This window comes from Halichoerus grypus, chromosome 3 (genome assembly GCF_964656455.1).
Source record: "Halichoerus grypus chromosome 3, mHalGry1.hap1.1, whole genome shotgun sequence".
NCBI classification, from domain to species: domain Eukaryota; kingdom Metazoa; phylum Chordata; class Mammalia; order Carnivora; family Phocidae; genus Halichoerus; species Halichoerus grypus.
In genome coordinates, this window is record NC_135714.1 from 153,179,075 (window position 1) to 153,193,761 (window position 14,687).

The 14,687-nt window shown below is 50.5% G+C and overlaps 1 protein-coding gene across 1 annotated transcript; it reads left to right on the forward strand.

The window, feature by feature from the left end:
- Nucleotides 1-1,033: 1,033 nt before the first annotated feature.
- RP1L1 (RP1 like 1) lies at nucleotides 1,034-14,332 on the forward strand. Its single transcript, XM_078068251.1, has 4 exons — nucleotides 1,034-1,642; nucleotides 7,438-7,579; nucleotides 9,156-10,103; nucleotides 10,809-14,332. Exons 1-4 carry the CDS (start codon nucleotides 1,034-1,036, stop codon nucleotides 14,330-14,332), a joined length of 5,223 nt encoding a protein of 1,740 aa, XP_077924377.1.
- The last annotated feature ends 355 nt before the right edge of the window (nucleotides 14,333-14,687 follow it).

Genomic DNA, 14,687 nt, shown 5'->3' on the forward strand with positions numbered 1-14,687 from the left:
CCAGACTAGGCAGTTGGGGCAGGCTCCACAAAGGAGGGAATCCAAGGCAGGGTGCAGAAGGATGGGGGTTGCCATGTGGGGAGAGCCTCGGAACCAGGAAGCTAGATGGGAGTGGAGAACTCCTGTGGGAAAGAAGCAGGAGCTGAGGCTCTAAGGGGGAAGTCAGAAGGAAGCCTGAGGGACCCTTGAATTGTAGGGTAACAAGCCTGAGCTGCTTCTGCAGACACTGGGGAACCATTTGAAGGGTTTGGAGCATAGGAAATGCCCAGGTAAAAACTGGGTTTCAGGACAAATTGGCCAGCAGGTGCACAGAACAGAGCATGGCAATGACAGGGAGAGCCTGTGGGAGGCTTTTCCAAAGTCCCAGGCAAGACAATGGGGCTTTCCTGAAGTGGGAATAGAAATGAACAGGTGGACGAAAGGGATCGACCCTATCAAGGCTAGGCTAAGCCCCCAGTCTCCCACATCGATGGCAGTGGGCTGGGGTACTCTCCCATAGGGTCCATCATGCATCTTCCAAAGACTTTGGAGGGATGGGAGGAGGGGGGCATTCTTTCTACGTTAAAGCAAACATTACCAGATAATAAAGAGAAGACATGGTGGGTTACAAGTCTCCTTGTCTATACTCCTGTCCCAAGGGATTCTGCTCACCTGGCACCAGAAGACATGAATCCAGAGAGCTGGGAATTCCCCTGGGTTACACATGAGACCTTGCACTATGCAGAATGAATATGGCTGCATGTTACAGGTGGGATCCACCAAGACACAGATTATGTCATTAACCTCCTGGGTCACGCAGGTAGTAAGTGGGAGGTTGGGATTTGAATTCGTATCTATCTGGTGCCAGACCTTTGGCCTTCCTTCTATTCCATCAAAATGGATTAACCAGCTTCTACGTAGCTGAGTGGTACAAATTTGGGATGGTCTGGAAGCACCTCTGTAACAAAGGGGAGAGAGGAAATGTAAACTCCCCTGGGTTGTCTCTGACTCTCTTCTTCCTCTGATCCATTCCAGCTGCCTGGGCCTCTCCACCATGAACAGCACCTTGAAGGATGCCCAGGCCCCGAGCCACCGTGAGTGCCTCCTGCCTTCCGTGGCCCGGACCCCCTCTGTCACCCAGGTCACGCCAGCCAAGAAGATAACCTTCCTCAAGCGAGGGGATCCCCAGTTTGCTGGGGTTCGCTTGGCTGTTGACCAGCGCGTGTTCAAGAGCTTTGGTGCTCTGATGGATGAGCTCTCTCAGCGTGTGCCTCTCTCCTTTGGGGTGCGCTCTGTCACCACGCCCCGGGGCCTTCATGGCCTCAGTACCCTGGAACAGTTGGAAGATGGTGGCTGCTACCTCTGCTCTGATAAGAAGCCCCCCAAAACACCCAGTAGGCCAGACTGGCCACAAGGGAGAAGCCCATCTGCTCAGCAGTCAAGGGATTTTGAAAGCCGATGTGAGGCACCAGGAACATCCTCTTCCTGCAAGGGTCCTAAGGCCCCAAGGAGGATAATGCTGGTTAAGAATGGAGACCCTAGATTCCAGCAGACAGTGGTTCTCAGCCATAGAAATACAAGGAACCTGACGGCCTTTCTCAGCAAAGCCTCAGATCTTTTGCACTTTCCTGTGAAGCAGGTGTACACAACAAGTGGGAAAAAGGTAGGCTGTTGGGGTATGCTATTTCCTTTAAAAAGCTCTCTGGACCTCAGATCAAAATACTTAGATGGAATGGGGAGGTTATTCTTTACAAAGAGGCACTGATTGCCTTGCTACTAATTAAAGGTGAATTAAAGGAGTGGAGACATGTAGTCAGTTAAACAAGCAATTATTATTTGTATTTTGCTTACCGTTTAGTGAGTGCTTAGTGAGTGCCAGACACTGTGCTTTGCACACTTTTATTATTTTCTTATCCAATCCTTCTATTATCCAATACCATCTATTTCAGGGAGAGTTCAGTGCAGAAAACAAAAACTCCTCAAAGTACCTTGAGCAGAAAGTAATCTAATGCAGGACATTAGGGGATTCCCAAATCTTTGGACAGCTGGAGGCATGAGCTCTAAGCTGGGTCTACAGGAATAGCTCCCAGCATTCTGCAGGAAGCTACTACCCTGCTTGAAGCTACTGTGATTATTGAGTTCAAGAATACTTCTCTATAGTGGCATCCAAGCTTATAAATCTGGGATCAGGAAACTGCCACAGTTGCATCTTGACACTCTTGACATGCAGGAGCTCTGGGGTGCCGGGTCTAGCCTGCTGCCTGGGCTGCTATGGCCTCCTGGTACCCACACATTTGCTTCTCAGCAACAACAACCAGAAGCGAGAAGAGATGGTGTCTGCCTCACTTGCTTTCCCAGACTTGATCAAGTGCATCTAATTGATGGAGAACCCAATCTGCATATAGCCCGAACTGTGAAGAAGGCTAGGGAATAATTTTTGCCTTTCCAGCTCCTGCAGAACATGAATGTACACTGTAGGTACACAGGATGGAGGATGGAGGTGGCTTGATCTAATCAACAGTTTCCCCATAATCTAATCCTATCACTACTTAACACCTGTGTACACTATTCTACCACTACTTAAATTTACAAGCAGCAGCTACAGCAGCATGTTCCCCCCTAAGTATGTAGCTGTCTTTCCTACAATCAAAACATATTCGCCTTCCCCCCAGAGTCACAGCACTGTACCATCCATCCTCCGAGCACAAGCCCACCTTTGTAGCCTCTGTCTTAAGACTTAACTATCAAGTCACCAAAATACCTTATAAAAAGTGCTAGAGGGAGGCAAGGGCAAAACATAGAAAATTGATTCATGCCTAGCAGAGTTGTGAAGAAAACTAGGTTATCTACTGCAAGGCCATTGATGGTATTAGGTTTCCTTCTACTGTCCATTTCATGTTCCCTCTGCCCTCTGCCAGCACCTCAGCTGAATGTGGTTATGGATATGGTAGAATGGCTGGACCAATTCCACCATCTAAATTATGGTGCATTTACTACGTGCTGCATGTGCTACATCATTCTTATGGACTCAGCCCTTGGAGGTCCTTCCTGAGCCGTTGTAGTCTTGTGTTAATTTTTAACCCTGAATATGGCAGCCACAGAAAGCACTCAAGGGATTCCCTGGGCTATAGATTACTTTCCCCCGACTCTATTTGCATAACAGCAACCCTATTCCCCCTAACCAAGTTTGAATAGGATCCAAACCCTCATTCTGAGAGACCCATTACAGAATCAATCACCCCATTCAACACAGAACCCCCCTGTTGCCTGTTGGTTCATTGTTGCAAGGATCCCCATATGGCCAAGTGACTGTCTCAACTTTCAGCTTCACTGACTTGCTGTGTGTCTCCTGGTGGGAACATTTTCCCTTGGACCCAGAGACCTCCAAACTAGCAGAGCCTGAAGTTTTTGGGATGGGAAGCAAAATGTTTGTAGCTAGGTCATAGGTGTAATAGTGACAGGAGCTGCTCATATTCCCACCCCTTAATTCCCAGGTATCTGTTGTCTGTGGAGAAACAGCACTATACTGTATAGTGGTTGCCAGTCCAGAGCACATATCACATCCTGCAAGATAATGCCTCAACATTATAAAGTGATTACTTTCAGTTGGTGCCCATAGAATGAGCCACCGTTCTATAAGTTATAGCTACTTTTGGGTGATGTGGTATATGGCTACACAGTGAATTCCATGGGTGTTAGTGCATTGCCTCAATTCTTTTGTTATAAAATCAGTTCTTTGGATAGAAGTAATCCTCATGGATTATGGCAATGATGAATGAGGTATTCAGTAAGTCCACGGAAGTATGTGGGCAAGGAAGAAAATACATATTCAAAATTAGTGCCTATTCCAGTGAATCCACATTTCTGACTCTCCCCATAATGGAGGGGTTCAATGTCATTAGCTTCCCATGAGATGGCTTGCTGAGTACCTCAAGGTATGCTGCAAATCACAAGTGTTTTGGCACAAGTTTAGCATGGATCTCTGCTCTTGGAAGATTGGACCCTTAGCAGACATGGCAGTCAGACCCACATGAATAAGGTAGTTCACATTCCTAGTTCATGTTTACTTTGTCACTCTGTTCATAATCAAGTTGAGCACACCTTGGGGTGGTTGGAGGAAAAGAATGACTAACATCCATTGAACAGGTCATTTGTCCACATGATTATCACCTTCTGGTGAGCATTCAATGGGACACAAATGTTCTCGTTCTCTAGGTACATTCTGGGAGACCCATTTACAGATTCTTCTCTAGAGTTCCTTGTCACCAGCCCTCCAGTCTTGTTCCTTCCAAGGCCTTGATTGTCGGATTGAACTGCTAACTCCTGCCTACGAATTGCGATAGAACCTCCTGCCATTGCTCCTTCCGTGAAAAGTAGCCGATCAAATAACATTGTCCCCTGTACTTTCCTTCCCCACTGCCCTTTATGACCCCCAAGTGGGTCTGTAATGGTGCAGCAGTCAACTTTTGACTTGTGTCAGCATATCCTGTGAAATAGTCTGAAACCCAGAATCAAATATTTTCTTCTTCAGTTAACTGGTCATAGGGAACTCCCCCAGGAAGTTTTAGGTGTGCGGGAAGGAAAGATGGCAATGCAGCAGAAGCAGGTGAACTGGGAGTGTGGCTCATGCAATTTACTTATGCCTTCCGTTCAAATGCCTGGAGCCTGATCTAGTACATGTCACCACCTCCTGATGATGGGGTCCTGCTTTGACACACTTGCTTTATGGCTTGACAGATCACACAACAATCATTTCAGTTGTATTTCAACAACTAGAAGGATCAGTTTCTGCAGCTGATGTTTGCTACAAGAGAAAAAAGATTCTTTTATAGTAGTAGTAGAAGCACCTAGGTCCTCTGGCCATCCCTGAACTGAGAGTTTAGACCTCGAGCTTGCCATTTTCTTTAAGTCAGAGAAGCCAGCCTACTCCATAGTCCTTGAAGCTCTCATTCTCATTAGAAAGATCTATCATGACAGCCAGTGATTGTCAAAGTCCTGCTCTCAGTTAAGCACTGCATTCTACTATCAGAGGTGATCATTCAAGAACCTGTTTTATCACTTTGTGCCTTAGGCCACCAGTGTCGCATTATAACCAGACTATCACTGCCTTCAAACCCAATCAGGTCAAATAACTAATCCAAGACTCCTCTCCTTGAGGGTCTATTGCCTGCAACAACCTCTGATACTGTACATTGAATCAGTCATGATTCAGTATAGGAAACAGAAACCTCTGTACGTATCTTAAGCATGAAGAAATTATACACAGAGACTTTTGTGCTTAAAGATTGGAAAGCTGGAGGAGCATAAGCTTGGTTTCTGGAAATAATTCCCAGAATATCACAGAATTGACCTATCTGGATAGATACCTCAACACAATCAAGCAAGTAGCTTGTTGGGGTGATGTCCCTGGAATAATTGAGTTCAGTATTAGCCTACCATTGCTGTGGTCTGGAATGAGGCAGGTCATGTGCCACTGCTGTCTGTTGATATCCAGAAAGCTGGTGACTGGGTACTGGAAAAATGAGTGTGGCTTTTGCCATTGCAGCTGCACATGCCTCTTTATGCCTTTGACTTTTTTCTTGTGGCAACAGTCAAAAGCAAAAGAAAGATGGGTTCTACTTCACTGTCATTTCTCCTACCTTGTGCAAGTGCATCTAATTATTGGAAATGATTTCATGGTTAGAAGTCTAGCGGCAAGGGAGTCCAGAAAATGTATATAGAGCTTTGTACACTCTGCCATACTGGAAATTACACCAGAAAGAGAGTAAAACAGAGGTTGACTAATCTAGGACATGACATCTACCACACAAACTCACAAGGCAATTCATGTTATTATTTCTTTTGTATAGGTAAGAAAATTGAGGCACAGAGGTTAAGTAATTGGCTCATAGTTGCATGGCTGGCAAATGATAGAATCGACATTAATAATGTCAGAGTCATAATGTAAGAAAACTCCTAAATTATGGCACATTTGCTATGTACCAGCCTGTGCTTCATGCAGAGGATACAGAAAATAAGTCTAGGTCCCTACCTTCAGTTAGCTACAGTTTAGTGGGCATGGCGAAATGGAGAGAGCAGGTACAAAAATAAGTTAATTGGAGAAAAAAATATTAGTGTATTTTCTTATAGACTTAATGCAGAACTATTAGAGTTTCTGTAAACAAAATGGTCTCATTGCTCCCCAGGGCAGGCTGTGGCATGATTATCAGTTTTCAGGTCCTCAACTGGGTGAACACTCTCAATATACTCTCAATAACTCTCTTTTTTTGTGTGTGGATCCTAAACCTTGACCTCTTTCTAGAATGGAAGCATCATTTAACCCTGAGTTCTTTTTTTTCCTCCTTGAAAAAGTCTGATTTCCTAGAAGTATGACTACTATAAATTGATAGACTTGGGTCATGTAGTCCATTTGGCTTCTTGTTGTCTAAGGGATATGAATACATTGATATGTCTCTATAAATTGATAGACTTGGGTCATGTTTGCATTTTTGTGATGCACTAGAGCTCTAAATCAACAAAGAAATGTGCTTAGTAGTTTGAAAGAAACTTCTAATCCACTAGGTTGAAAGATCTGGTGTACAGCTAATTTAATGTCATTTGTGGGGAGAGGATGCAAGAGTTCTCTTTTTCTCATTTCCTTGCTAATGAACATACCCTTCTAATTTGAGAAAATAAAGAAGAACAAATGCAGCCCTTTGAAGATGAAACTAAATCCCCCAACACTGCCCGTTACTATATAATGTCATAAATAGTGCAAAGTCTCACATGTGCCGTAGGGGCCTCAGGGCCATGTGAGATTTTTCTAAAAGCAGGGACTTGTTTCCTGGAATGCAATGTTGCCTGTTCAGCATCCAGCCTAGGATGTCCTAGGGTGGGTGGGAAAGGATGGCATAAGCCTCTGGGCAGGACCCTAGGGAATCAATGGAGGAGCCTGTAGAGAGAGCAGCCTTGCCCTTCCCTGTTCCAGAAGGGCTGAAAGCAGAGGTGATGGGCTCGAGATTATACTGGCAAACACAGATTGGACCCAGGAGCGAACTCTTTGTGGGAAATGAGTGAGATAGTGAATCAGATCTCCATAGGGAAGCTGGAGGCCTTTCTGTTCTGGTTGCTTTAAAAAAAAATACATATTCTGGAGGGTGCAAGGGTGGGCAGGGAAGCAGGCCAAAGACTTCTTGAAATGTTTTCCACCTGAGGCATCCAGAAGAACCCCTAAACCACAGACCTTAAACCGGGTGGGGGGAGGGGTATATGGAGAGAAGAAGGTGATGGTGATAGGACCTCTGCCCCCAGCTAGTTATGGAGGTATTATGGCAAGTGGGTAGGACAGAATTCTGGGGTGAGATATGCAAACTTCAGGAAAGGGCCAGAGTGATGGGATTCTTCCTTTACCTATGTCTCCCTGGGTAGAAGAGCGGCTCTGCAAACCGGGCCTCCTAATTCAACACTCTCCTTCTTCAGGTGGACTCTCTGAAGGGTCTGCTCCGCAGTCCTTCAGTGCTAGTATGTGCTGGCTACGAGTCTTTCAAACCTCTGGCAATGGAAGATTCTAGAAGATACGGAACTGAAACTTTATCTGGGCAGACTCCAAGAAACAAAACCGGTGAGTTAGTTTTGGAGTTTCCCGAATTTTATTTGCCCTGGATAGTGGTTCAGTAGGACTAAGCAGATATCCTTTCTAGATAATTTTAAAAACCTGCCTTTTGGCCCAAATTTTTGGGTATCCCACTTTTTTTGGGTCACCCTTGCCTCTTCCTCTTTCTTACTGCCATCTACCTTAATTGGGTTGAAATTTGCCTGGTGTATGAGAGGGGGGAGTCTGGTATTTAAAGAAAATAGGGATTAGGAAATCTTGAACTCTAAATTTCTAGGATCTAAAATAAGCTTTATTAAGGACCATGGTGGGCATGACATTATGGAGGCAATGGACCATGGGTATGTGGCATTTGCATCTTTCAAGAGTCATGACTCCCTTAGACAACAGTAGAAGCCAAATGGACTAAAACTAACAATAACCATTGATCCTCCATCTATTCATCAGTCTATACATCTAACTGTATGTATATCTCTCCAAAAAGCCTGCTATGTCCCAGAGTGTAGATGTTGTTATTTAAAAACACATTATTTTAAAGGCATAATTAACAACTGCAGGTTGAAATTTTCAGCAAAATTATGGGAATGGAAATGGGCAAATTTGGTGAATAAACAAAATAATATCCTTTGTGAAAAGCTACTAAGAAATGACAATAATGGTATTAGTGATCACTGCATGCCAGGTGCTAGAGGTACAAGGACCTATTAGCCACAGAGCCTCCTTTGGAGTAGATCCTAGTCTCATTAGGTGCTTATGGAAGAGCAGAGCTTGGCGAAACCTTCTGTCTAGATGGACTCAAGTAGGGGGATCTGTTCTTTTGCTGGCCATAGGCTTAGCCTCCACTAGCCTTTTCTTCTTGCCAATCAGGAGGAGATGAAATGAGAAGTACTAAAGGCTTCATTCCTACTTGGGACCACTTCTTTCTTCCTTCAGTGGCTCCCTTTTCTTCTCTTTTTCATGGCTAGAGTGCAGGCTTGACTATCAAGACTTGCTATTGTGTGTCCGGGTCCTTCCTTGCAATCATTTATCAACCCCAAAGCTTGATGAGTGTTAGGATGATAAATCACCACTAATAATTGCAAAGCATTTTACAGTTTACAATCAGGCACCTTTACAGCAGCTTATTGATTTTGCTTCCTGTGTTGGGGGTGGGCATGAGCCGGGCCCGGAGTTAGCTCTGGGCCCTGCTGCTCTGCCTGCCAACTCTGTTGTCTATCGAAAACATACTTTGTGCTAGCAACTCTGCAGAAAGTTTTATATGCATTGCCCTGCATCGTCAAAACAAACCTACCATTATTATTTTACAACTCAGTAAGGAGCCTCTGCCAAAAACAACACAGCAAGGAAATCGCAGAGTTGAGACTGAATTCAGACGTTAAGTTCATCTCACTAGGCTTTGCTGGTTCACACATTGCAGACTGGATATTCATTCTAGAATGGTTTCTGCCCTTACTTTGTGGTTTTGGGGGCGGCAGGGGTGTTTAAATGATGAAAGCCTCATGACTAGCCTTTATTCTCCGACCCTGAAGCTCCCCCTAGTAGCTCACTGTCTTTCCTCTTTTCTCTGACTTTCATCGTGTGCCAGGAAGCTGGGGGCCAAAGGCCAAGCAGAGTGTGATCCACTCAAGGTCCAGGTCGGGCAGCCAGCCACGGCGGTTTTCCTTGCTGTCAGAGAGGTCTGGTCTCAGCGACCCCCCGGTGTCCCTGCATCACGCTCAGACGGGCCCTGCTCCTGACAGACACCCTCAGGACATGCCTGCCCAGCTTGGCCCATTGGTGGCCAGTGACGATGTTGAGAAAAAGGTCCGCATGAACGAGGATGGCAGCCTGTCTGTAGAGATGAAAGTCCGCTTCCACCTACTTGGTGAGGACGCACTCCTGTGGTCCAGGAGGGTGGGGAGGGCCAGTGCCCTCACAGCAGCCAGTGAGGAGGTCCCTGTCTTGGGGGAGGTGGACTCCCTCCACTGTGTGTGGGAGGATCACCCTGGGGGTTCCCCAGAGCCTGGGGCACAGGGACAGGGGCCCTGTGAGGCAGGATGTGAAGAAGCCCTTGGCCGAGGCCGGTGGCAGCCAGGGACCAGGTGTGAGATCTGGATGAACCCCCTGTACTTCACCCAGGGAGAGGGGACAGCCTCTCAGAGGAGATCCAGGCTGACCCAACACTCCCATTCCAGGAGGCCCTGTAGCCAAGTGTTCACCAGCAGGAAAAGAAGCAGCAAGGACAGTGTCAGCCCTACCTCTAGGGACAGACCCCCCAAAGACTCTGAGCCAAACTCCTCCTGCTGCTCCAGGTCTCCGGAGGGCAGCGTGGGCAGCTGCGACCTCCATTCAGCCTCGGGGGCTGCCTCCCAGAGGGGAGCAGTGTGGGAAGCTGGAAGCCCATCCTGGACTAGTGAGGGCCCAGGTCCACAGGAAGCAGGGCAGGGCAGCAGGGAGCCCCATAGCTGCCTGAAGCCCCAGACCCGAGGCACGGCAGGTGCTCTTTCTGACTCCTCAGAGAGTGCTGGGTCTCTCGAGGAGTCTAGTGAAAGGGGTAAGCAGCACCAGGGCTGCCTGAGCAAGACAAGGGCCGTGACTACTTCCCGGACAAAGGCCATTCAGGGGGAAGGCCCCAGTCCGCCCACAGTGAGTCCCTGGTCTTTGAGGAATGAGGACCCTCAGGCAGAGGATAGTGGACAGGGTACCAGGCACTCCCAGGCTAAGGGTAGGTCTGGGAGGAGACCACCCCTGGCTCCAGGTCATTCTGGCTCTGGGGACACACCAGGCCATTCTCCACCTTCTGCCTGCGCCTCAGTCCCAGGCAGGAGGAGAAAGCAGGGGGGCAGAGCCGGTGCTGTGTCCTCACCCAGCATTTCTGGTCTCAGCCAAGGGGCTCAGATAGGCCACCCCAGGCAGCACCACACCCAAAGGCATACCCACCGCCCACCTGACTCACCTGTGCCCAGGCAAATGCCGGGACCTCCCAGCAGACGCAGGGCCTGCCCAAATGGCTCAGCACCACCCCTTTCTGCAAGCTCACCCAGGGCCGGGAACCGGGCCTCCCAGGACACAGGGCCGCTCTCCTCTGCCTCTCTTCATTCCCAGTATGCACAGGGGGTCTGCAGTGCTCTCATTACCCCTGTGAGCAATTCTGACTGTGCTTCCAATTTCTACCCCCCATACTCTCCCTCTGCTGAGACTGAAGGGGACCCTGAGTTCAGGGCACGCTCATCAGCTCCCACACCTTCCAACCCATCAGACTCTTTGAGCAGCCAAGCTGATGGTCTGGACAAAAAGGCAGGGGGCGGCATTCCCAAGCCTTCCCGGCCTTTAGTTCTGCCAGTTGGACAGTCCGAGGGAGGGGTGCCGGGAGCCCACAGAGGCTGCGACTGCTCACCGATCAGCACATCCCTGTTCCACAGGACCCCCAGTGATAAGACTCACGCCCTGCAGACCTCCCAGCCACTGCGCAGCCAGGGGCCCTTCTCTGAGGTCCCCTTGGTATGCAGTAGATACTGTCCCACCCCCCCAAGGACATGGCCTTTTGTCAAGAAATACCCTTCGTGTTGCAGCAACCCCAGTGCTGACCGGGGGCCAGACGGGGGAGAGCTGGAGGAGGGAAAGCTTGAGGCATGGTGCCCCTGGCCCCCCGGCTCTCAGTCAGGGGCCATGGGGAAAGCAGTCAAAGCCTCGAGAAGGGGCAGCTCCAGCTGTGGCCCCAGGTCTGGGAGAATATTCCAGGGGAAGAAGGTTGCTGGTGGAGGGGAAAGCCTAGAGGGGCAAGAGAGAGATAGCAGAATGGCGCTGGGTGCTCTGCCCCAAGCCTCACCAGATGCTGTGGTCCGTGAATGGCTGAGCAACATCCCAGTGGAGCCCATACCCGTGAAATGTGAGATGGTGGGTGAGAGCACAGTTGTGGCAGGGGATGACCCAGAAGGCCCCAAGGAGGATCCTGTTGACAAACGTTCCCCAGAATGTCTGGGGGAGCCAACGCAGGTCAGACAACCGTCACATGAAGGGGCCGCCAGCGAGAAAGCAGAGCCAGACGGAGCCCTCCCAGTGACTGGTGATGCTCATCCCAAGTCAGAAGAGGATCTTCCTTGTAGCGGAGTTTCAGAAGACCCCAGGGAGGCTGGATCAGGCAAAGGCATGGCCGTGGACTGTTCAGTGGGCCCGTGCGTGCTTCCGCACAAGGTCTCTGCCTCCATACAGATCATGAAAACACTAATGGGCTCCAAGCAGGGCCGGCCCAGCAGCCTGCCCGAAGTGTCCAGCGCAGCGGGCAGGAGGCTCAGCCGCTCTGCCCAGGCCCTTATCACCTGTCTTGCTGGGCTCCACTTCTTTGATGAAGACCTTGGGTCTCCCACTGGCAAAGTGAAGTTCATAGACTCTCCTCGGTACCAGGAGCTCCTGAGCACCTTCCAGGCCCTGTGGCCGGGGTGCGGCCTCAGGTGTGGTGAGCTGGACTCGGGCCTCTGGGAGCTTGGCTGGTGCCAGGCTCTGCCGGGCCTCCGGTCTGACGTCATGACGGAGGACTTCACACTGACATCCTCATCTGGTGTGGATGTCTGCAGTGGCTCCAGAGGCTCAGGGGAGGGCAGTGGACCCTGTGCCATGGAGTGCGCCCTGGTCCCTGAGAGGGTAGCACTGCCCTTGAAAATCCCCTCCCAGAGGCCTGATTCTAGAACCTCCGAGAACCAAGAGGATCCAGGAAACCAACAGCTGAGTGGTTCCACGGCCTCTTCAAATTCCCAAGCATGGGCTTGTGCCAGCAGAAAAGACGAGGCAGACAGAAACAGTGGGGGGCAGGTTCTGGGCAGGAACCTGGACCAAGTAGTTGAAAACACAATGCAAGAAGAGGAGGTACCGCTAGAGAAAGTCAGAGAAGAAAAAGAAATCGCAGCACTGCAAGGAGATGGTGTCCAGGGATTCCCAGAAGAGGGAAGAGTCATGGGACAAGAACTGTCAGAGGCCGACTCTCAGGACGGGGAGGGTGCACAGGAAGATAAAAGTGTGCAGGAAGAAGAAGCAGGAAGAGACCCTGTCTCCACTATACTTTGCCCTCCAGGGAAAAGAGAGAAACACACAGAGCTCCCTAGGAGCCTCAGCGACAGGGATGCAAATGCCAGTGGCCCCCACATGGAACCTGGTTTGGAGAAGCTGCCCAAAGCAGCTGAGACATGCCATGCGCAAGCCCAGGCCAAGTGCACCCAGGGGCCTAGGGAGACGAGCTCTTCTCCGGCCCGCAGAGTGTCTCTGGGCCCTGAGCCCCTCTGGGTGTCCAAGTTGCTGAGGAAGATGGAGAAGGCCTTCATGGCCCACCTTGGCAGGGCCACCGCGGAGCTCCGAGCCCGCTGGAGCCTGCAGAACAACAGCCTGCTGGACCAGATGGTGGCAGAGCTGCAGCAGGACCTGGGCCTTCGGCTCCGAGATAGCACTGAGAAAGAGCTCCAGAAGATCTGGAGCCAGGCAGCGGGGAAGAGGCCGGGGCCGGCCCGGGAAGGCCTCAGGTGGGAGATGTCCCTGCAGATGGAGCAGCGCAGGCGCCGTCTCCAGGGCCTGAGGTACCTCTCGGCCTTCTCCGGGCCGGCTGGAAGCCAGGGGCCCGGCCCCTTCCCCACAGAGGAGGAGGATGCACCAACCCTCAGCGGAGCCCTGGGGACCTGGCTGGTTGGGGAGGCCGAGGGGGAGGAGTTTTGTCCCTGTGAGGCCTGCATGAGGAAAAAAGTGATCCCCACGTCCCCGAAGGACACAACGGGGGCATCCAGGGCACCCATCCAAAAGGCCTTCGACCTGCAGCACATTCTGCAGAAGAAGAAAGGGGGGTGTGCTAGTGGCGAGGCAGCAGAGGCAGCCCCTGAGAAGAGAGGGATGGAGCTCCTTCAGGGGGACCCCTTGGGGACAGGGACTGTCCAGGGGTCCACTGGAGGCCTGGAGCTGGGGTTAGACCAGGACCCTGGGACAGAGGGGTGGGGTGAGGGTGAGAACAGCCAGACCCTTGGCAAAGACGGAGACCCCCGAGGGAGGGAGGAGGAGGCAACTGCTCAGAAGAGAGAAGGGAGCACAGGGGCTGGGCGAAGCAGTGTCCCAGAGGCAGCAGGTGGGGAGGAGCAGGGCTCTGGTGGGAAGGAAGAAAACACCGAAGAGGGCTCTGGGGCTGACACCGGTTTGGAAGGTGAAGCCTCTGGAGGAGGTGACCCAAGTCCAGGAGGACAGGACGATGGTGTCAAAACTGCAGAGGCCCCAGAAGCTGAAGGAGAGGGGCAGCCAGAGTCGGGAGGGGGAAACCAAGGGGAGGAAGAAGGTAGCCCGCAGGTCGGCTGGGGACAGGGCCAGCCGGGTGAGACTTCTGGAAACAGAAGCCCAGATCAAGAGGGGAAGCCAGCACTGCCCCCTACCCCAGGTGGAGATAGCCCCTGCCGGAGGTCAGGCTGGAAAGCAGGTCTCGCCTTCTCCAGCACATCATCTCTGGGAAACTGCTCTCAGCTCTCTCAGAAAGGCTCTGTAGAAAAGCCTTTGAATGGAAACATGAGGAGCTTCGAAGAGGAGTCCAAGGTACTCCCTGGTCCAGAGAGAAAAGTCACAGATATGTACCCAGAAAGCTCCACTTCTGAGCAAGAAGAGGCCCCCTTGGGGCCAAGGACTCCAGAGCAGGAGGCAGGCGAGGCCTCTGGCCTAGAAGCTGAGAAGGTAGTTAAAACTCCTGCTTTCACAGAAAGGAGGTTTAAAAACCTCACCATGGACAGAACAGATGGCTTTGGCCAAGATGACTTAGATTTCTAGAGATCCAGCCGCAAGGCAGTCATGAGTCTGTTTTTAACCTTTTGTCTACACACCTGAGCATGGCTCAGTCCCCTGGAGATGTGCAAAGAGCTTGGAGAAAGATCAGGACTTGCCAGGGACACAGCCACACCATGCTGTCCTTGGGTTCTAAATTCTGGAGCTTCACAGGACCCTGCTGGCCAATCCCATGCGTGGTGTGAAGGAGGGTTACCTCAGATCTGCCCTGTTATCCGAGGTCAGCTGGACCCCACCAGTTTCCTGCTGAGCCCAAAAGGATGGAACTGACTGGAAAAGTTCCAGGAGAGTTTTGTTTGTGTGTTTGTTTTTTGCTCTCATTCTTTTGCCTATTGATCTC

Excerpts from the sequence above, each read along its gene's own strand:
- RP1L1 (XM_078068251.1), top strand. The coding sequence starts at position 1,034 with ATGAACAGCACCTTGAAGGATGCCCAGGCCCCGAGCCACCGTGAGTGC. Across the intron at positions 7,580-9,155 it reads GACTCCAAGAAACAAAACCG|GAAGCTGGGGGCCAAAGGCC; the intron begins GTGAGTTAGTTT and ends ATCGTGTGCCAG. Across the intron at positions 10,104-10,808 it reads CGAGGAGTCTAGTGAAAGGG|ACTCTTTGAGCAGCCAAGCT; the intron begins GTAAGCAGCACC and ends CCAACCCATCAG.